Genomic DNA, 22,045 nt, shown 5'->3' on the forward strand with positions numbered 1-22,045 from the left:
AGGGTACCTTCCAGGGCTCACCGATCCTTTACAAGGAGTGGTTCATGAACACCAGGAATTCATTACAAAGAAGTATTCGGTGGAAGTCTAGAGGGCGCATGCACGGCTCACAATTCTACTCCTCTACTTCAAGTAATAATATTAAATTCTGATCCACAGAAAACAGAAAATATTCATAAGAATAAATGTCCTAGAGTAAAACACCCATTTAATAAGCTTTTTCTGTCCACCATTTACATACAGTATGGCAACTACTAGACTTATATGAAAACGAATATTTCATGTGTTAAAAATACTACATATTTTATATAAATAATATTAATTTTTAATTCTAATTAAAACATAAATCTCTAATAGGCTCACTTACTGGATGCTTGGCTGAAAGTCTGCCAGTCACAGTTCCTGTCTGATTCCATGTAGAGGAAATAAATCCCTGTAGTCAAGTAAAGTAAAAATCCCCAAAAAGAAAAGGATGAAGACGTACATCTAAATTTTATTTAATGTAAGTATCAGTAATAAAAACTCACTGCAATCAGGACTACAGAATCAAAAAGAAATACTTTATAATTTTCCATATATAAAAGTTCTTAAACTGTAAACACTGCAATCATTTCACATCCTTTTATGATTTATTTGAAATACCATATTTTACAGGCTACTTTTTATATTTCTACCTTTCTCATGCACGTTCGTAGTCCATCCACATAAGTTGATTTCATCTTATGAACCTAAATTACGTAAAAGTTTAGATAAATGCTTATTTATAAAAGAGAATTTTCAAATTAAAGTTCTTAATTTCCAAATGCATATTAATTTGTTTTGTAGACTTTTTTTAAAAGACAGTTTTATCTTAGTAAATAATGGATGTGTACTCACTAATAGCTTGACCTATTAGCATAAGTTAGGTAAGTGCTCAGTTATACCCTAAAGCCAGGTCTTTGCAGATACTAGTAAATGAGCTACTGGAATTTACTCTTTTACATCTTATATCCCCAGGTCAATAAACTACACAGAAAAGCCACACACAGAAAAAACCCCACACTTTTTTTTTTTTTTTAAATCTTGGAAACTCATCCACTGAAAACCCAAACATTAAGTGTGAGAGCAGATTAACTAGGTCATTTTGGATTTTCAGGAAGCTCATCACCTAAAAAACCCCATAACTAGTTATCTCCTTTACTTTCTGCAGAGTATTTCTTCAGAACTCAAAAAATAAATGTTTTGCCCTAAGAGTGCGCTTTATTGCACTAGACAAATTTAAGTGTTTTCCAATTTTTTGCAACAGTTGTTTGCTAGATATAATCTAACATAGTGCAAAACAGAAGTATAAACATTAAATTTAAAAACTCTTAAGAATACCTATAACTTCAAGGTTTAAATGAATATTTGAATGAACTTACATTACAGCCAACTTTTTTTTTATTTATTTAGCTGTGAATATGTTCTCTTTCTTGCTAATTTTGCTTCAGTGCAACTACATTATGTGACAAATATCAGCTCACCTGACGGTATTCTAAAATTATCTTAGGCAAAGGATGAAGATCTTTCAACTTATTTAGCTGCAAAATAAAGAATGTGAATTACTGGTATACTTTTCTGTTAGGTTATATTATTTAAAAATCTTAACAGAATAAGTTTTGGAGGAAAAAATTTTCTCACCAAGCTGAATGGACAAAATACCGGCTAAATAACGTCCTTCAAGCAATCTCACCCTAGGCCCAAGGAAGCCTTCATTCTTCCCTGCCTTCAGCAGGAGGGCTGGAGATTACCCCTTCCCATTTCATTTCCCTTCCTGTCCCAGACAGGGACAAAAAGACATGCAGACATAAAAACTTTTCCACAACAACTTTGAAAACACTGGGGCATGGGGGGGAGGGAGCGTTTACTTATGGTTCTTTGTTTATTTTTTTGTTCTCTCTTGCATTGATGCTGTCTAGCACATGATAAAAGTATACAGTATACAAAATAATACATATATACACACATACATATTTATACACACACACACACACACAATCCAACAGGAGAATTTCTTCTGTTCGTCCCCCAATACAAGTTCCAGGAGACCTTCAAGAAAAACCAAAATTGTCAAATCCAAAAGCAATAAAAGCATATTTCTGATTACTTTGATTGTAAATGGCCATAAAATTTTGTTGAAATTATTAAAATAGAGATTGGATATTTATAGGTACAACAAAAATATCTGGAACTACAACAGTTCAGGGTGAAAAATAGATGCAACTGTACCAGAATGGAGATTTAAAAGCATAATTTTTTTTCTTGCTACCAGGGAGAGACAACGTATTAAGATTAATTATCTAGTATTTATCTATTGGAAGGTTTCAGCCTACCTTGCTTTAAATAACCAAGTCTCAGCAGTTGTTGGAAAGAGAGTACTGGACTAGATAAAAGCATTGCTTTGATTACTGCAACAAATCTTACGTTCCCACAAGAAGATGACATGCATTCTATTTCGCTGATCCCTCCCATCTCCCAAGGCTCTCTGTCACTCTCCAAGATTACATATTTGATCTATGAAACCTCCTTCTCCTTGAGTAGTGTGTGGTTTTTACAGTTATACTGTTGACATTACCTCAGAGATCATACCTGGTAGTTCAGACAGTTAGCCCAAAAGTTGAATTTCCTCTTTCACACATGAGAAACAAATACTACCTTTCTACCTTCCCCAGAGGTGTTCATTCTCAGCAATGAGTTGTATACTTTAATTTGACTCCCACGTAAACTAGAGCAATACAATTGCAGGACCAAACCAGAAACAGGTGCAGCTACACAGAGGCTTCTCCTCTTCTAAGAAGGAATACCATTACTATTACGATCTTAAGAAAATGATCTATTCATGATCTGGACAAAGGGATCGAGTGCACCCTCAGTAAGTTTGCAGATGACACCAAGTTGGGTGGGAGTGTTGATCTGCTTGAGGGTAGGAAGGCTCTGCAGAGGGACCTGGACAGGCTGGATCGATGGGCCGAGGCCAATTGCCTGAGGTGCCACAAGGCCAAGTGTTGGGTCCTGCACTTGGGTCACAACGACCCCATGCAACGCTACGGGCTTGGGGAAGAGTGGCTGGAAAGCTGCCTAGCGGAAAAGGACCTGGGGGTGCTGGTTGACAGCCGGCTGAACATGAGCCGGCAGTGTGCCCAGGTGGCCAAGAAGGCCAGTAGCATCCTGGCTTGTATCAGAAATAGTGTGGTGGCCAGCAGGACCAGGGAAGTGATCGTGCCCCTGTACTCGGCACTGGTAAGGCCGCACCTCGAATACTGTGTTCAGTTTTGGGCCCCTCACTACAAGAAGGACGTCGAGGTGCTGGAGCATGTCCAGAGAAGGGCAATGAGGGTGGTGAGGGGTCTGGAGAAGAAGTCTGATGAGGAGCGGCTGAGGGAACTGGGACTGTTTAGCCTGGAGAAAAGGAGGCTGAGGGGAGACCTCATCGCTCTCTACAACTACCTGAAAGGAGGTTGTAGCAAGGTGGGTGTCAGTCTCTTTTTCCCAGGTAACAAGCGATAGAACAAGAGGAAATGGCCTCAAGTTGCGCCAGGGGAGGTTTAGATTGGACATTAGGAAAAATTTCTTCACCGAAAGGGTTGTCAAGCATTGGAACAGGCTGCCCAGGGAAGTGGTGGAGTCACCATCCCTGGAGGTATTTAGAAGACGTGTAGACGTGGTGCTTAGGGACATGGTTTAGTGGTGGACTTGGCAGTGCTACGTTAACCATTGGACTCGATGATCTTAGAGGTCTTTTCCAACCTAAATGATTCTATGGTTCTATGAAAAGGAAGGAGCATCCACATTTGCCTCAAGTTACCAAGAAGTCTGCTTGGTAATGACTTCATCATTTTTAGACAAGTGTTTTTGGCGGGTGTCTGCACTTGTGTGGGATCACACATGAACGTCTGCATTGCTGAAAATTATCTGCTCCAACACTAACAGAAGAAAGAACTGGAGAAGCTTCATATGTGCAATATTTATTGCACTGAATCTGAAGATACATTTGATCTCTTGTACAGGTGTATCAAAGTATCTAAACTGGTCATTATTGCTCTAAGGGAACAAGATTCTATCAAGATCCTGCAGATCTGACTCCAAATGCAGCCGCTCTTACTGAAGACAAGCATCTCCACAGAAGAAAAAAAAAAAAGCCTGAGGAAAATTCATGCACACAAGAAGTAAAACACTGGACCATACAGAGAAAGTGACAACTCCTTATTCAAATCACAGGTATCAAATAATTTCCTACAGACCTCTTTACCTAGCATGAATGAATAAGGGGCCATAAAAAGATGACAACATGGTTTTAGCCCAAATCTCCTGATGGCAAAGAGAAAGTTTGGGTTGCTATTTCCTTCACTAGCAGATTTTAGATTAATGTTCTTTTCTTTTACCAGTGGTCTCTTTCACCCAACCAGTCAGTCATACTGAGCTACCAAAATCTGACCAGTAAGAAAGTCTCCTTCCTTTAAGGAAGATGGTCATACATGCATGCTGGTACTAAAGTTTTTAACCCTGGTTTATAGCTAAAGTTTAGCTTCAGTAGCTAGTTTGTTTTTCCCCATCATGGAGTGCAACTTTCATTTCTGGCATAAATAAATGAATTGTGATTAGTACAATACAACAATAAATCAAGATTGTTAGGAAAACTTTAGACAAATGACAATTTCACTGGAATATAATTTAGAAGTTTTGCTAAATCATGCAGATGGTTTTAAAACCCCTTCCCATCTCACCACAACTTCTGAGGTGGACACAAGTCGTTGTATTTCAGTTCTGTGAACTTTCTCACACAGTGCATGCAGTTTTAACTTTTCAAATAGTACCTATAGTAAGAAAAAACATATAAGAGAAATGTTTCAGTGTTTCAAGTGCTGAAACAGAAAGGAAAATTATTTGGTGCCTGAACTTAAGTCTAGAAAACAGATTTCAAGAAAATAGAGCATACTGTAGCAAAGAACTAACACAGAATTGAAAACATCAAATCTTTATTTCTGAGCTATTGAAAAAGTAGTGTATTTACTAAAGTCAAATGCATAATTTATGTAAATACAATCAAATACAGATTATCCAACATTGTTATATTTCTGAAAAACTGCTATGTCCTCCATTAAAATCAGAAAGTAAGATAATTAATATCGAAGAAAAATAATTCTGAAGTTGTAAGGACAATTTTATATGCTTTATAATTCTTCTGTATCAATAACAATTTACAGAACTTAAAACTTACATAATAGCAGTAGTATAAATATTACCTCTCTGAGTTGACTACTGCTGGTCAAAAGGAATTGTTCTCCAGCAATTTGATGAGCTTCCTGTTCAAGCTCTTTGAGTCGCAACTATAAATTAGTACATCAGAATTATTCAGTTTATATTACTTTCTTCAATATCTGCTACTTCCTCAGTTAGCAAGTATATTGGACTTCTATTTAAAAATAGGGTATTTGATAATTTGTGATCATTGCTGGCTATCAACATTTGGTTTAGTAGATTGCTTATATACTCTTTAATCTATATTTCTTCATGATCTGGGAAGGGGATTTACTGTAGTAAAAAGTACCAAAATTTGCGGGAAAATAATTTAGGTTACTGAAGACTTAGAGATCTGTGAGAAACAGAGCTATGCAAATTATTCTGGTAAATTAATAATTTGTCAGACCACTATGATTATGTAGTCAGATTTTATGCTACAAAACAGGATTCTCTTGTAGCTGGTTTTATCAATGGGGAAATGGCAAACTTAGAACTCTCAGAACACATAAGTTGTAAAGAGTGTTTTATTTACAAAGAGAGATAAGAAGTATCTATCACTTCTCAGGAAGATGGTTACTGATAACTGTAAGGCTAATGAAGCAAATGTCTCCTTTTTGCTTGCCTAAATAAATATGGAAGTATCCTAAAATGTAAATATCATTAGTTATATTTATAATAATAAAAATACTAGAAACCACAAACTGTCATGTAAAACGTGACAAAACAAAAAGATTCCTCCTCTTTTTAATCAGTTATCCTCAGTAAAAGCAGAAAGATGATGCTATACAATTTCCAAAAGAAAAAATAAAGATAAAATTTACCCCCAGAATCTCTGATGTTTTTTTCAGTTCTTGTTTGTTCACATGTATTTTGTGTGTTTCCATCACTGTAAATACAATTATATACCGAGAACACTTACAATTCATAATTTCGATTTTACATGCTTCTTAGACTGTAAACTGGAAACGCAAACTCACACAGCTGTTATGAGGCTAAGATAAATGTTATACCTCAGAATACTAAATGTTTACTTGCGCATAGTCAGCAGCTGTGTGAAAATAGTGAAGATTCATATTTTGAACTGAACTTTCATACCTGCCAGAATTTTGATAAGTGGAAGCTCTAATGTGCAAAATAATTTCCACAAACCTTGAACCTGTAAAGCAAGATACAAATAAATTCTTCAGTATCAGCCAATTTTAATCTTAAAACATATAGTAGTGTCATTATGTGGATCTATTTTCCAGTAAGCAGTATTTCACTTTCTGTATAATCCCTATTTATATGAAAACACTGTTTGCGGAATGAAATTCTACTTAGTCTGAATTATAGTATCTAAATACTGTAGTCCATTATCACTTCATTTTGTACAGGAATAGTAATACATTTTGTAATAGTAATAATTTTGTACAGAAATAGTAACAAAGAAATATACACACCTTATTTTTCTAAATGGTTTATTTTTAGAGCAAGCTCCATTATAATAGGACATACAGTTATCCCTTTTTCTTTATTTACTTGAACAATTAAGCAACCATTCAGAATTCATAACTTTGTTTTCATTAGGAAGAAAATAAAAGATGATAGGATTACATACCCAATTTAGTTACAAAGAACAGGAAGTCTGTTTTTTCTCTAACCACTGAAGCAATCAGACAGTAACACTTGTCTAAAAACTCCTCCTGTAGGCTGGCTCTCAGTGTTTCTGTGCCTTTGGTATTTCTGTGCCTTTGGTATTTCCCTGTTGCCTTCCTTCACAGATTGTTTCATCATACTGCTGGACCACTTAGATATCCAGATTAATATGGCTCCATCAACTAATGGTCTAAGCCCTACACTTGCTATCATCAATTTTAAGGAAAACCACTAGGATTCTATGATGTACCTTTCACCAGAACCTAAGCGTATCCCGAAATTCTGACACTTTTCCAGGTATATGATTACAGGGAGAAAACAAACACACAGAAAAAAAAGACTAAAAGACTTCTTCAGATGCATTCTGAACTGCAATAAGGGCTAAAATGGAAGGAAATAGTACAGTTGGAAGGGACCTACAATGATTATCTAGTCCAACTGCCTGACCACTTCAGGGCTGACCAAAAGTTAAAGCATATTATTAATGGCATTGTCCAAATGCCTCTTACTGACAGGCTTAGGGCATCGACCACCTCTCTAAGAAGCCTGGCTAATACAACCTAGAGCAAAAGATACGCTAAGAGTTTTTGTACCCAAGGAATAAATCAAAAAAACCCACCTACAGTCTGTTTTAACTCTGTTAACACTTTTTAGACTGTTTCATATAGCTTTAAAATACCAAAAGAAAAGTCACAATATTCTGGACGTTTCCCATTCTTAGAATCTTCATTTAAATATTTAGTTAACTGTTGCAGAGGAAAAGTTTCTTCTAAAGATTAACCTTGAGACAAACCATTTCCTCCTCCTGGAAAAAAAGGCAATTTTGATGGACAACTTTATTTTAAATGTTGACCAGCACTGTAAACCAGTAAAGATCGAAGCCTTCTATTTAACTTGAGTAGAGATTCTGATTTGAATGAGAAGCACACCACTCTCTTTAATTCATGGTAATACCTCCAAAGTTATATCTGAGTAATTACTTTTTATAGCTTACCTGTAAGTCATGAGCAAGATCCATCATTACATTATAAAGCTTCTCCAAGTTCACACCTAAGTTTTGATACTGATAGAAATAAATTTTTAAAAAAATCAATAGTTTTAATGCTAACAAAAATATTTAGAATACTATCTATTTTAAAAGGGATTAAACTAGATAAATATATTTTTCTGTATATCTCCTGTTATATTTAACATTTTAGTAATGTTCTTAGACCTCTGACAAACAATTCATGAACAGAGAAGTACAGATCATGAATATTCAACATTTTACCTGTTCCTTTATTTACATTTTGCACAGACTGAGTATGGAGAAATAGTATCACTACACTGCCTTTGACATTGAAGTGAGAATTCTATTATTACTTGTAAAATGAGGAAAAATTCCTTGCTATTTTCTTTCTCCTATCAGTACTGCCGCTCTTCTCTGCCTGAACTATTCACTTCCTTCCCTTCTGTTCCAGAGGTGTTCTGCACAGAGCCATGCCACCTCATTCAGTTGGCTAGAAGACCATTTTGAAATGCATACAGACACTGAGAATATGATCATTAGCTCCAAGAACATGATCTCTAGAAACAAACTTAATGTCAACCTATTAAATTTGTTTATTGGGCTAATACACAAAATGTAAACAATAAAGTGCTGCTTTTCATTACTAAATTCCTGTGAGGAAAGAAGGGAATGTGAAAACGCTGCATGTAGATTTTCTTTCCTGCAGCCTGTATCTTCAGCGATGGCTGAACAATCAAAATTATGGAATAAACTTACATCCAAGCCATTAAGTGCAAAAACACTAGCAATGTCCCATAAAATTCCTGGGCCACAAACCATAGAACCTAGGACAGCATTCCTGAGGACTAAAGTTATGTGCTTGCCTGTCTATATACTCTTCCCCAAGAATCACATACTGGTCTGTGTTGGAGGCAGGAAAATAGGTTACATGGAGTTAAGTATGACATGTTATGATAGTTTTTTATGTAAAACAGTGAAATTAAACTAAGGGTTATTTGTGTAAAAGGAGGTATTTACTCTGTGTTGATAAATACTTCTGAGGATATAGCTGAAGTATTGGGGCAACTTGGCCACAATACTTTCAGACAGACATTAAGAAATGTCAGATAGGCTAAAGAAGAGAACCAAAGATAATAGTAAGTTTAGAAAACATGACCTACAGAGAAAGATATTAATCAGGTTTATTTAGTTTAGAAGAATAAGTTGAAGGAGGTGAACATAACAGTTTTTATAAAGAGAATCATATATAAATTATTTTCACGTACAGTAGGTGTAGAACAATTGGTTTAACAGAACCTGCTTAATCTGCAGACTACAAAATTTTTTTCATGAAGTTAGACTATCATCTCTAAGGGACAGTCCAGGTTTTGATTGCTTCAAAAATATTTTTAACATTTTCTTGTTTATCTCTAGATTGCAGACTTCATTGCTAACCACATAAAAAAATAAATTTATCAGTTTTTAACCCCATCTCCTCCTAGTTTCATCAAATGACTCACAGTTATAGTACTGCAGGATTTGCTGAATAGTACCACTGCATTCACTTTATCCACTACCTTCATAATAATTTAGAAAACTGCTAGTATAGTGCCCTTCAGTCTTTCCGTCTCCATCTTAAATAACCACAATTTTTTCCACATCCTCCTTATAAAGCAGCTGTTCGATCCTCTGACCTTTCAGAAGCCCACTGTGCCTTTATTGAGGCAGAGACCAAAACTGCAGTCTTCAAGACGTGGGTGCACCAAGGTTTTCTATGGCAAAAAAATCACGTCCCTTTTCTTGTTCTCAATACTTTTCCTTATATTTTGTTGGCTTTTTGGCTGGTGCTACACATTGAACCAACATAAAACTGGCAACACTGATTCCAAGATCTCTTTGTAAATTGAAACTACTCTGCATGCATTACTTTCAATTTGTGCTCGCTCAATTTAGTGAGATCCTGTAGAGTTCCATACCCTGAGCTCAGCATCTGACTATCCAAAAAGGTAGATGTGAGATTCATCTGACATAAGGCATTATTCTATTAAGGGCAATTAAGACTTCTAAGAAAGATTCTAGTATAGTTCTGGTTTTATATAATAAATGGGAAGGGAAAAAGAAGAAAAAAATCCCTGAAAGGAAAGACTGATGAGAGAAGTCTAACAAGGAAAACCTGCATTAAACCCCATAAGACTATGGAATTTTGAGCAAGTACAGAAATCCAGAACGCAAGATAATTATCCCAGACACAGTGCAGTACTGATTGCAGATTCCTGTCCATGATAGTTGGGGGGGGGGGGCGGGGAATCAATAGCAAGTAGAACTGCAGGATGCCTAATCTTACACTCACATTGTCAAGCATAAAATACTAATGTACATCACATGGAAGACTCATCCGAGCAGAAATCAATTTTGAGGCCAATAGAATCCTAACCACTTCAGAAGATAATCTGGTAACACATACTGTTTCTTCCTCAATAGCCACATTGCTAGAGATTGACCAAGATCATTTCTACTAAATTAATACACATAGGCAGGGTTGAAAATAAATTTAAAACCTGCTTCCCAAGTGAATTACATCTTTCTGTCAAGAATAGCAAAAAAGTTTAAAAAAGAATACATTGACAGGAAACCAAATGGCCATGAAAACACGTGGAAAGCTTCTCAATTGAAAAGGCACTGAGAGGCTTCCTTGGGCATCTTGTACAATCTATCTTCAGGTTTATCATTCACCCTATGTATACTTTAAAGGAATCCTAATTATTCTACGCTCACTTTATTATTTGCATTCCTATCTTGGAGCTGATGGGACACTAAGAGGGGCTCTCATGCTATGAGCTGCAGAAGTCTCTTTCCTCTACAGATCTGCAGCTATTCTACAGGTTTCTTATCTTACTGCTCTCATGAAATACCTACAGCTGGGAGAAAAAAAATCTGCTCCAAAAGAAATATATTCCGCTTTCTCCACTCAAACTGAGCTAGAAAGCGTTTTCCTTACCAGAGTAAGCTCTCAGAAACTATGCTACCAAATCTGACTTTGCTGCCCTTTTCAGTTTCACGATTTTTATTTGATATATCCAGAATCTTTCCTTTGGTCCTTCTGTGATGAGAAGGAAAGAAAAGGACATTTCTACTTGTTATCAGATTTACACTCTCGTCTAAGATTGCATAAAACATGAAGACAATGCTTCCATTTGAATGAAACATCCAATATTTTGTAAAGAACAAGACCAGGATTCTATCATCCAGAAGAGTATATGCAGTGTAACTAAATGTGATATCACTCTACTAAGCTGGATGTCATTAAGCTATGAATTATAGACTAAAACAGAAAGATTGCCACTGAAATTGTTTCCAAGAATATTTTCTTAAGAACAGGCCCGATGTCAGAATACTATGGTCCTCCAGGGCTTTTAATCTGTCCAGCCAGAACAGTAGTTCTTTTGAAGAAAAAGCAGGTAAGAATAATCAAAGTGGTTGGGAAATCTTCAAAATCCTTCCTAAAGGAGGGTCTATATAGTCTAAACAGATCTCCAAATTAAGGATTTTTCTAAAATTAAAAAAAAAATATTCATATCAAAATTAATGGACGGGGAGGATCTTCCTCTCTCTTCAGGGAGGTAAGGACCCTTCTGAGTTTGTGAGAAGGTATCTCTGGACACCTTTTTCCATCTGAACAGGGTCTTTTGCAGGAATTGCTCCCTGAGCTAGATGCCATTATCTCCTCCTTGTCTTCAGGATGACTCTCAGAACCTCCTGGCTGTGTTTCTAGGGAGTGAGGGTAGGCACGGACTGAGACACCAGTACATCTAAACACTTGATCCTGTGCCCTCACAGTGCAAGAGTCAGCTGTAAATCAACAGGTAAACATAATCCACCCTCCAAACAGTGTGTAAAAATCTGCCTTGTACACAAAACTCACAATTTTGGCCTACTGTTTGCAAAACAGCCCCATTATTTGGAGAAAAACAGAAGTCTGGAACCAAAGCATTACAGCAGATGCAGACTGACAAGAGCAATGCTTCATCCATTATTTGATCCAAACAGAATGCAGAAGGAATCCAAATGACTTCTTGCTGCACAAACACAATAGAACCAGAACTGACTGAAAATTAGTTTATATTAGGACAAATTATAATACATTATTGCTACAGAGGCATGCATTCTGGTACACAGCTGGGGAAGAACCACCATGGGAACTTTATCATATTGGTCCAACTAATTTTTAAGAGAAGTGCTGAGTGCAACAAGCATAGGAGACACCTATTAGTTACAAGAAGTTATGTTTCATGCTAAAAACAGAATTACCAGAGTTTTGGGGTAATCTATGCTGCAGACACATTTTCCTACCATATACCATAAAACAAAGGGGCATTAGTGTTGCAGTCATTCAGAACACGCTTAAGCCTGGACCACAGTTGTTTTTATCTTGAAATGACCATATGACTCAAGATAACAGCAGGTAAAACTAAACAGATTCTACGTAAGCTGATGTCTGTTAGTGGGAAGCATATCCCAGCAAAGTCCCAGCAGCAGAAAAGAGTTAAAATGGGGTAATCCCCAACTACGCAAGGGGGGCTATTAGTCTATACAACTTCAGCATTGTTTGTGTGGGTCATTTGTGAGTAGACAATATGAACACCTACTGTACAGGTTTCCCCTTGGCCTACAGCAGACTTGAACACTGCAAGATTGAGAAACGGTAGGCCCTTGAAGGTAGGATACAGAGGGCTCTCTTCAAAGCTGAAATATCTAGATCCGCTGGTGGTCATCCTTGTTTTGTAAGTCTAGTCCTATCAGTGAGGACTTCTCTCTACTCCAGACATATTAATTTAACGCCCATACTCCAGTGAAAAGCCATCAACCTGTCTCCAAGAAACCTTATCCATACCCACTGGTTCTGAAACAACCAAGCTGTCTGAAATACTATGCTTTCAGCAACAGACAGCTTACTTGATCCCATTCTGGAGGTGGAAGTAAGCCCAGTGACAGGCTTCAACTGACACCGAGATTCCTCATCAGCAAATGCAGCAATGACAAGAGCAGTATGATGTTTAGCACCTGTTTCAGCAAAGGTTTCAAGGTATATGGACTGTGGCTCCTTTTACTGAGCCTTTTGGCACAGCATCAAATATACAGACAAGCAGCAAGGAGCACATATTCTATGCTAGAGAGGTGTGTGGATGACTAGTGGGCTACAGAATAAAATAGCAGTCATTCCAAGTACTACGTCAGGTGGACAAGACTAGCACAATACAGAGGGAGCTTAACTGAAGTAGTGGGGCACAAGACATGATGTATCACCTGACGTGGATCCCTCTGGGAGTACGGACAACTGTCAGGAACCTACCAGTAAAGTCAGAGCAAGAAGGCTGAAGAGGTAAACCTGGCAAAGAGCCAGGATTCACAGGAAGAACCGGGACTCACTGAGCAAACAGAGAAGCCAAAAAGAAAGTGGGAGAGTCCAGGGAACAAATTAATTGCATAAGGGATGGGAGGGAGTAATCACAGGATGTTAGAGGGAGGCACTAACTGGGACTTGGGTGAACAAGTCAGCATAAAGGCACTGGAGATGGTTGGGGCAAGGAAACAAACTAGACCTGAAGTAGGGCAGGAAGGAAATAAGACTTCAACATTTAACTCAGAGCTGGGAATCAGGATGACAAAGTTGAGAAATGATAACTAAGAATAGATGTGATATATGAAGAACAAAAGACTGAGTCAAGCTAGCGAAAGACAAAAGGATGCTGACTCACAGGAGGGGACATCACATAGAAATAGCCAACAACTTCATAGCTTCTGCCTGTTTGCCTGTCCATTCCCTACACTAATAGTTTAATTCATGAAGTAGCTTCTGAACAACTGCAGTTTACAGCTAGTGTTTTAAAGTAAACAGGCTCTGATTTTCTCAGAAATGTCTATACAGATGTGTATGTGGCGATACAACTGACCTCTGTCCATGCTCTAAGCCCACTTGACATCTGTGGATTTGTATCCTAGAAGCCCTATAATCATGTTACAGTACTTGTGCTGAACAAGCAAGGCCTCTGAAAAGTGAAAGGTTTCAAAAAAACATCATTTAGGCTGCTGCACATCTATTTTTATCATTCAGACAACCTCTGAAGACTAATGTGTCCAGAGTAGATCACCATGGCCCAAAATATAAATACCAAAATATTACAACATTCAGTAAATAAGTTTCAACAGACAGTAAGACATTTCTATAGTGCTGTGGGGGGAGGAGTGAACGAGCAGCTATGTGGTGCTTAGTTGCTAGCTGGGGTTAAACCACGGCATGCTGGGAATAAATTCTCAAAAAGTTCATCATGCATTGAGAATAAAAATTCACAAATTTTTCATACACATGCTTGAAGGTTCACATTTCCCTACTGTTCCTCAGTCTATGATGAGGTGTCTTTACCAGCTGTGAAATTCAGCAAAATTGTTAATAACAATTAACTAAATACAGGCTACAAGTTTACAGGAATGAAGAGAACAAAACATTAGATATTTTGGAAAGGAAAGCTGGAAGTCAGTTTGCAGGGAGACAGAAAGAAAAAAAGATCAGATTATACATTAATTAATTAATAGTTACTGAACTTTACGATTTTGAAGCAGAATTTTACAGCTGCCCCTGAAGGACATGATCCCATCTTGGTAGAATGCAGTGAACCCTTCCCTTCTCCCCTTTCTTTAAAATTAGATTTCCAACAAGTAGTATTAATATAATAATTTTCTTCCATCAGAAAAGCATTATCTTTTTTTTGCAATAATGTGCAAGCAAAAGCAATTTCTTTCATCACTTCCTTCCCCTTTTAACCCAACCACAAACAATTTAAAACAAACTACTTACTGATGCATTTCTCAGAGTGCCTGTATCTGTATTTACTGTTCCCATAGAAAAAGGCTTTTCAAAATACTTCTGTATTAAACATTCAAAAGAGGGAACTGTGTCGCTGGGGTTTATCAGCCATGCTGCAATCCTTGGATCTAACACGACACTATCAGCAACTACAAAAATAAGTTATTTCTGACAATCAAAACATATAAATTACCTCCCATACTGAGAAATACCTCTAAAGTTTTGCCCATCTTTCCTGTAGACACACATCATAAATAGACAAGCATTTACACTACGAAAAAGTTAAACACTGAATTCACAGCTGTAACAGTCAATATCATGACTACATAGGAGTAAGTTCAATATTGAATATTTTTGAAGAGGGGTTTTTTGTGGGTTTGTTTTTTGGTTTGGGGGGGGTGTCCAAGTTTTAAAATGTAAGTAAACCTTTGGTTCTTAAGATTGACTGTAAAAGCCTCCCTTTTTTATCACTGAAAAATTTCAAATTGAAGTTTTTCTTGTGAGCATCTCTCTCTGATACAGTTTTGTTGTTGCTGTTAACTTGATTGATATCCACAAAATTGCTCTTGGGGGTCAAGGGAGAGAAGATTTCCTTCCTAGCAATCAGACTTCTGAGATCTTTAATGTATATGTGAATTCACATATGGGTGCACAATGCATTGTTCCCAAAAATCAGAACCTTTTGTCCTATAGGATCATATGTGCTTACACTGCACTTTGTCATGTTCATATAGATACATAGGATGGAGCAAGCCTAGTGCTGTTTCATTTCCCTTTTAACTAAAATCTCAACATATGTACTATAGTACTACAAAGAGGAGAGAGAAACTAGTAACTAGAATGCTTTGTGATATATCCAAAGATAGATCTAAGTATCCCAAGTAAGTTAAAATGACAACCCACAAGTACATTTACAGAGACCTCCATGCTATGCAACCTTACAGACTCAGTTACCTGGAAGCAAACTAATGTCCATAATGCAAGTTACAGCTGCAGGACTATTCTAAAGAGAACCAGGCTTGTTCACCTCCACTGATATAACTGTTGCTGAAAAGAACTTCATGTGGCTGCTCAGCAGATGTTAGGGAATGAGACATCTTGCCCCTGAATCAGCTTGAGCTCTGCTGGAGTGGCCAGATAACCGAAGGATACTTCATCTGCATGGTCTCATAGCAGGATTTTATGTAGCTCACTATCCTTTTCTCTGAATGCAAACAGCTATTCACCTCAAAAGCTAACAGATGCTAAGGCACAGCCTCAGAAATTGTCTCAAGGATACCCTCCTGACAGTACTACTAAGAGAGTCTTTCTGTGATTGGAAGGACAGTCTTAGCCTTGGAATCGTGCAGCTTAAAGTATGTCAAACTCTGCATCCACTCCAAAACCAAACTTCGGATGTGTCCATGGGATTTCCACCACTCTTTCAGCAGGAAGTAATCCCTACAGGAATTAAATGAAACTTTGACAACTGTAACAGACAGATTTGCCATGAACTCAAATGACGCATTGTGAAGAGGCAGACTAAGCAACACAGCCTCACTGATGGGCAGAAACACTCGGCAGCTGATGGCTGTCGGAAAATGCCCAGAGGCTGCAGGAAGGCTCTGCCTAGTGACATGCTGGACATTCACAAGCTCCTGTGAAGACTGCATGAAATGAGCACTGACTTTTCTAGTAACAACTACATCTTACCAAGGATACATGGAAGAAGAGAATCCTGTTACCAAATAGTCTCTGAGATACCTCAAAGATCCTTTTCTCGTATGTCTATTTACAATGAGCACGAGACAGTCTCTAGCTGAAAAAGGATAAAGAATCAAACCCCTCAACCATCCATCCATCCATCCCTTCCTTCCCAACTAAAATTTTCACCAAAGGTGAGGGTAGCAGTAATGAGTTATAGCCACCAATTCAGTCCTGGAAAAAGGACACCACCTTCAAGGGGAGGAGGCGGCACATATGGAACTGAGACAGAAAGCTGAAAGGAGTGAAGCAAAACTAGGGTCAAGCTGGGATGAAGTGAAGAGAAGAGTCTGTGCTGATAAAAGCATACTTTCCTCAAGATTGTGAAATGGTACTCAAGTCCTGTCCTCCTTCTGCTCCGAAATATTAGTGAATCCCAATGGCAAAGCATGCCATATTTTACTAGTCAGGGCTGAGCTATCTGTATGTATTCCACTAGTTAGTACACTAGTTTGAGAATGAATGCAATCATTCAAGTGACCGCAATCAATATGACATAGACACAAATTTCAGTGTTTGCTTGATTTACGATGATGGGATTTTTTACCTTAAAAAAGGCAAGGTTTTTTTGTTGGATTTGGTTTTTTTTACCATAGCAGAAATAATAGGTGAGGAAGCATCAACTTCCAAAGTTTAAAAAAACCTAGACAAGAATTCTTTTGGATACTAGAAACTTCAGATTCAAATCCTATGCATCAGATAGGATGTAACCTAGATCTAGTATTTCCTGTGTGTACAGGTTATAAAACTGTCGCTAGTGCCAGTACCATCATGACGTTTCTTCCCCCCTATCCCATTCCCAGGGCTAAGTGTCTTTTGTGTAGATCTTCACACCAGATTCTAAATCATCACCAGTTTACTGTGATTTACTGATGAAACTTTTCAAATGCTGAACACAAGCTGAAGACTCTCCATAGAGGGAGTCCTTCCTGAAAGGTCACACTTGTTTTTGTAATTCACTCAGCAGTAATCCGATACATAGAACCAAGGGGGAAAAAAAAAATCATATTTACATCTTATATCTTCTGTTTGTAGTTGCTTTTAAATCCATACAAAAGAGTCTTATTTGTTCCTATTAAAAAAACAAGGACCCAGTCAAGTGATTCCTAATTCTGACAACTATGAGCACCTCTGGAATTTATTTTAGCCTTTCCTCTTGAGCAGAGAAAGTTTTTCTAGGGAACATGAAACTTGAAACAGTTTGACCTTTTCAGCTATAGTCAGGACTGTGTTGAGAGCTTTTGTTTCCACTGGAAGCTATCCTTAAATTATTCAATTATTTGATTCCTACTCTGAGAAGAAATACATCATCTTGACATGCCAAGCCTCTGGTCACAACCTCCCCAAGAAGGATGTTCTTTTCCATGGTACTAAAACCATGGAAATATTTTATTACTTATTTATTATTACAATATATTACTTAACCACCAATCTTGTTACTTCTACACCTAGTGATTTTAAGAGAAACATCAAAAGCACAGAGATTATAGGATTAGATCATAGATTAGATTAGATAGTTACCTTGTTTCCAGCTAATTTCATTACCATAAACTTGAAGTAGAGTCCTCAGGAAATCTTTTGCGTTGAAGCAAATAATCGGAACTTTGCAATGTAGCATTTGAAACAACACTTGCCTGCACAGAAGCAGTTCATTAACACACACTATATTGCTACTAAATTTAGTGACTCTATTTACTTTATATATTTAATTAGCACCTAATACTAAACAGTTAAGACATTTCTTTATTCCTGTAAGAACAGAATACTGTATTTTAATATTAAATTCTCAATTCAATAATACCTGAAGCTTCATTCTATAATAAATTAAACATCCTAGCAGATATGCTTTATCATGCATTCACGAAGAAAACAAATCCTTATTTGACACTCAAAATTGAATGCAACTGGCATCCCTGTAATACTTTAATATACCCAGATAAGATCAGAGGCTTCTGAGTTAATGTAGTATTGTAAAATCATGATTTAAAAGTTACTAGACAATCTAAATTACCATAATTGCCTAGTGTTAATATGCTATTTAAACCTAGTATGCTTCAACTTTGTCACGTTTTTCCATTCCTTTTGAAAATGCCTATAGTTCCCACATCCATGCTATTTTAAATAGATTTTAGCAATTATTTATATTAGTATATAGATCTTACTAATTATTCGTGTAATTTTTTTTTATAAGCTCTATTTTAGGCAATATAGAAAAATAATAATTTTTATAGTGTTTTCAAGTTTCAAGTTTACTCAACAAGGCCAAGTGCCGGGTCCTGCATTTTGGCCACAACAACCCCATGCAGCGCTACAGGCTTGGGGAAGAGTGGCTGGAAAGCTGCCTGTCAGAAAAGGACCTGGGGGTGCTGGTTGACAGCCAGCTGAACATGAGCCAGCAGTGTGCCCAGGTGGCCAAGAAGGCCAATGGCATCCTGGCCTGTATCAGAAAGAGTGTGGCCAGCAGGAGTAGGGAAGTGATCGTGCCCCTGTACTCGGCACTGGTGAGGCCACACCTCGAATACTGTGTTCAGTTTTGGGCCCCTCACTACAAAAAGGACATTGAGGTGCTGGAGCGTGTCCAGAGAAGGGCAACGAAGCTGGTGAGGGGTCTGGAGAAGAAGTCTGATGAGGAGCGGCTGAGGGAACTGGGGTTGTTTAGCCTGGAGAAGAGGAGGCTGAGGGGAGACCTCATCGCTCTCTACAACTACCTGAAAGGAGGTTGTAGCGAGGTGGGTGTTGGTCTCTTCTCCCAAGTAACAAGTGATAGGATGAGAGGGAATGGCCTCAAGTTGCACCAGGGGAGGTTTAGATTGGACGTGAGGAAAAATTTCTTTACTGCAAGAGTGGTTAAACATTGGAACAGGCTGCCCAGGGAAGTGGTGGAGTCCCCATCCCTGGAGGTATTTAAAAGACGAGTAGATGAGGCACTTAGGGACATGGTTTAGTGGGTGGTGGTGTTGGGTCGATGGTTGGACTCGATCTTAGAGGTCTTTTCCAACCTCTATGATTCTACTATCTTTGATGGTATGAAACCACAGCACCAAGTTTTTGGACATATTAGAAATTGTGTAGATCGTAAGGTATTATTGTATACAGTGTAGATCCACTATGAAACACCTGCACCATTCTTACAACAAATAATTACCTACAGGTTTCATCTAAATGCTAATACACTTATTCAATTTATTATTGAATTTTTACTGTTCGTATGTAGATGCTTTATTGATATGTTATTCTCAATTCAGAACAACCTATATTCAAACTAACAAAAAGTTATTAAACTAGTTGTCATGTAACTCCAATATTACAGCTGGAGAAGTACAGGTAAGTGAAGTGATTTGTTTCAAGTCACAGTGGAGCAGTGGCAGAGCTGCAACTAACAACCAAGTCCAATATCTTGAAAATGAATGCTTTGTAATTTAATAACCCAAATTCAGCAATTTACAATAAAGCAGTTATTACTGAAAGTCAAAATATTCTAATGAAGTTTTAACACGCAGCTGTTATATCTAAGAATCAGATTCAGTTCTCATTTCTCCCTTTATGGGATACTATTTCAAAGTTAATAGTAAGGAATAAAAACGGATTTTGGTTATACTAACTGGAAATTTAAAGCATAATCCAACTTTTTTTTAAATTTAGTCCAACTATTAAACAGATACATAAAGCATTTACTTTACAAAATTATCTTGTAATTTTGATGTAACATTATTACTGAATATTAAGAAAACTTCATTCGGGATCTCAAAAGCCATTAAAAAAGCCTATTGTGCTAAAAAACCTAAAAATATTAGCAGAGCTCTAAAAGGATGTTTACCATAATAACGTACATCAAAAATGTACTAGATAAGAAATGCAGTTCAGGAAATGGAAGATAAAATTCAAGAAAGATAAACCTGGATGAATCATGTTTTTTGGTGCCATATAGCTGTAAGCTGTTCATAAAGGATTTCTAGGCAAATGTAAACAGCTCCTACCAGAACCCCAACCTAGTTCTGCAGGGCTGCAGTTAGTGATATGCTGAGCCCAAAGGAATAGTCTATTCTTATTTGGTTTATATTAGCCCAGGCTTGACACAGAACTAATACAGCTAATATGAAATTCAATGAGCTTGACATGTAAGGAGATTAAGCCTGGGCCATGTAACCAACATCACTGTTGCAAAAAGCATATATAAAGCAAAACAGTATTTTTTTCCTACATACTCTCACCAAGCAAATTTCTTGTCAGCCTGTTGTTCTTGTTCCCAAAGAGATGACCATTCAGTTTTTAAATAAATTAATTTATCATTTTCATTAAGAGCATTCCAAGTATAGTCAGTTGAAGAGTAACTGGGAGGGCAAGGGTGATCAGTCTGATTCTTCACTAACACAACAACTCCTTTTACTGATGAGGTTAAGACCTGTTAAGTATAATTACAATAGTGTTTCCTCTGACAGATTTTATGCAATCCTATAAAGAAAGTTTCCCAAATACTTTACAATATGAAACCTATTACATACACTAGAGTTATTGCATACACCATTGACACAGTAGAGGAGCATGCAAGTGTCTCAGCCTTGAAACAAAAGTCCACAGTGACAGACATAGTAAAAAGCAGGAAAAAAAAAATCTAGTTCAAACAGTCTCACTTTAAGTATAGAAATGCCCATTTAGCCCAAGCGGTTTCATTTTTAAGTTTTATTTGGTAACTAAAAACAAAATGTAGTCAGAAGTATTAAGGTTTACCTCATTTTACATTTATATTTTGGTAAGCAATAATATACAAAACTGGTCCAGATTCTAGGCTCCCAATGAACATGGTTTTGTGTTTATCACAGTCATATGCACAGTTCAAATGGTTCTACTAAACTGACTCTAAACAAAACACATCATTCACTAACCTGCTCTGAGTTGAGCTGTGAAGAACCATCTTGAAATATCATAGTAGTTACAAAAGCCACTGCCTGTTCTATAGTTGCAAGCAATTCTCTTTTTTCTTCACATCCCAAACTCCTGATATCACAAGGATAATTTTCAGAAGACTCTGTTTGTCCAGAAGTACAGCTGTATCTCCCTTCATGTGAAAAAGTGTAGGTCTTTACAGGTAATCTTCTTGTTTTCTCTGAACAACATGTAGGCACATCTTGCTTTCTTTTAAGGGGAGTAGCTACATTCTTTTCACCACCCTTCAGGTTTTTTGCTTCTACTGAAAGATTTCTTCCTCTATATCCCCATGTTGGCAAGCCTAAATCCTGGTAATAGCTCACTATTTTGGTACCTTGACAGCAAAGCATTTCATCGGTATGTACTGTCCTGACTATCTGACCAGCAGTACTTTTTTCAGGGCTGGCAAATGTTTTTAACAATGCAATTGTGGAATCATGAATCTCCTGGAAAAATTGGAAATATTTTAGTGAACCAATTATCCAACTTATTCGGAGAAATAAAAATAAACATACATGAGTTAGTTTAGATAAGTTTTGAAGGAAGTGATATTCTATGAAAAAATGTTGATACTAACAAAACAGAGTCAGTTTAGGGGAACTACATTACATAAAGCAAAATTCAAGTATTTA

The 22,045-nt window shown here is 37.1% G+C and overlaps 1 protein-coding gene across 1 annotated transcript in view; it reads right to left on the reverse strand.

Moving 5' to 3' along the window:
* Positions 1-22,045, reverse strand: part of POLN (DNA polymerase nu) — a 104,349-nt gene that overhangs the window by 73,727 nt on the left and 8,577 nt on the right. The window contains exons 3-14 of the mRNA XM_076335802.1: positions 21,371-21,859; positions 20,699-20,889; positions 18,009-18,121; positions 14,736-14,893; positions 7,889-7,957; positions 6,355-6,415; positions 6,081-6,145; positions 5,262-5,345; positions 4,743-4,832; positions 1,503-1,559; positions 675-728; positions 368-433 (exon numbers count right to left, since the gene is read on the reverse strand). Of these exons, the coding sequence (XP_076191917.1) occupies positions 368-433; positions 675-728; positions 1,503-1,559; positions 4,743-4,832; positions 5,262-5,345; positions 6,081-6,145; positions 6,355-6,415; positions 7,889-7,957; positions 14,736-14,893; positions 18,009-18,121; positions 20,699-20,889; positions 21,371-21,859 (1,497 nt within the window). The remainder of the gene's footprint in view (positions 1-367; positions 434-674; positions 729-1,502; positions 1,560-4,742; positions 4,833-5,261; positions 5,346-6,080; positions 6,146-6,354; positions 6,416-7,888; positions 7,958-14,735; positions 14,894-18,008; positions 18,122-20,698; positions 20,890-21,370; positions 21,860-22,045) is intronic.

This window comes from Aptenodytes patagonicus, chromosome 4 (assembly GCF_965638725.1).
Source record: "Aptenodytes patagonicus chromosome 4, bAptPat1.pri.cur, whole genome shotgun sequence".
Taxonomy (NCBI): Eukaryota; Metazoa; Chordata; class Aves; order Sphenisciformes; family Spheniscidae; genus Aptenodytes; species Aptenodytes patagonicus.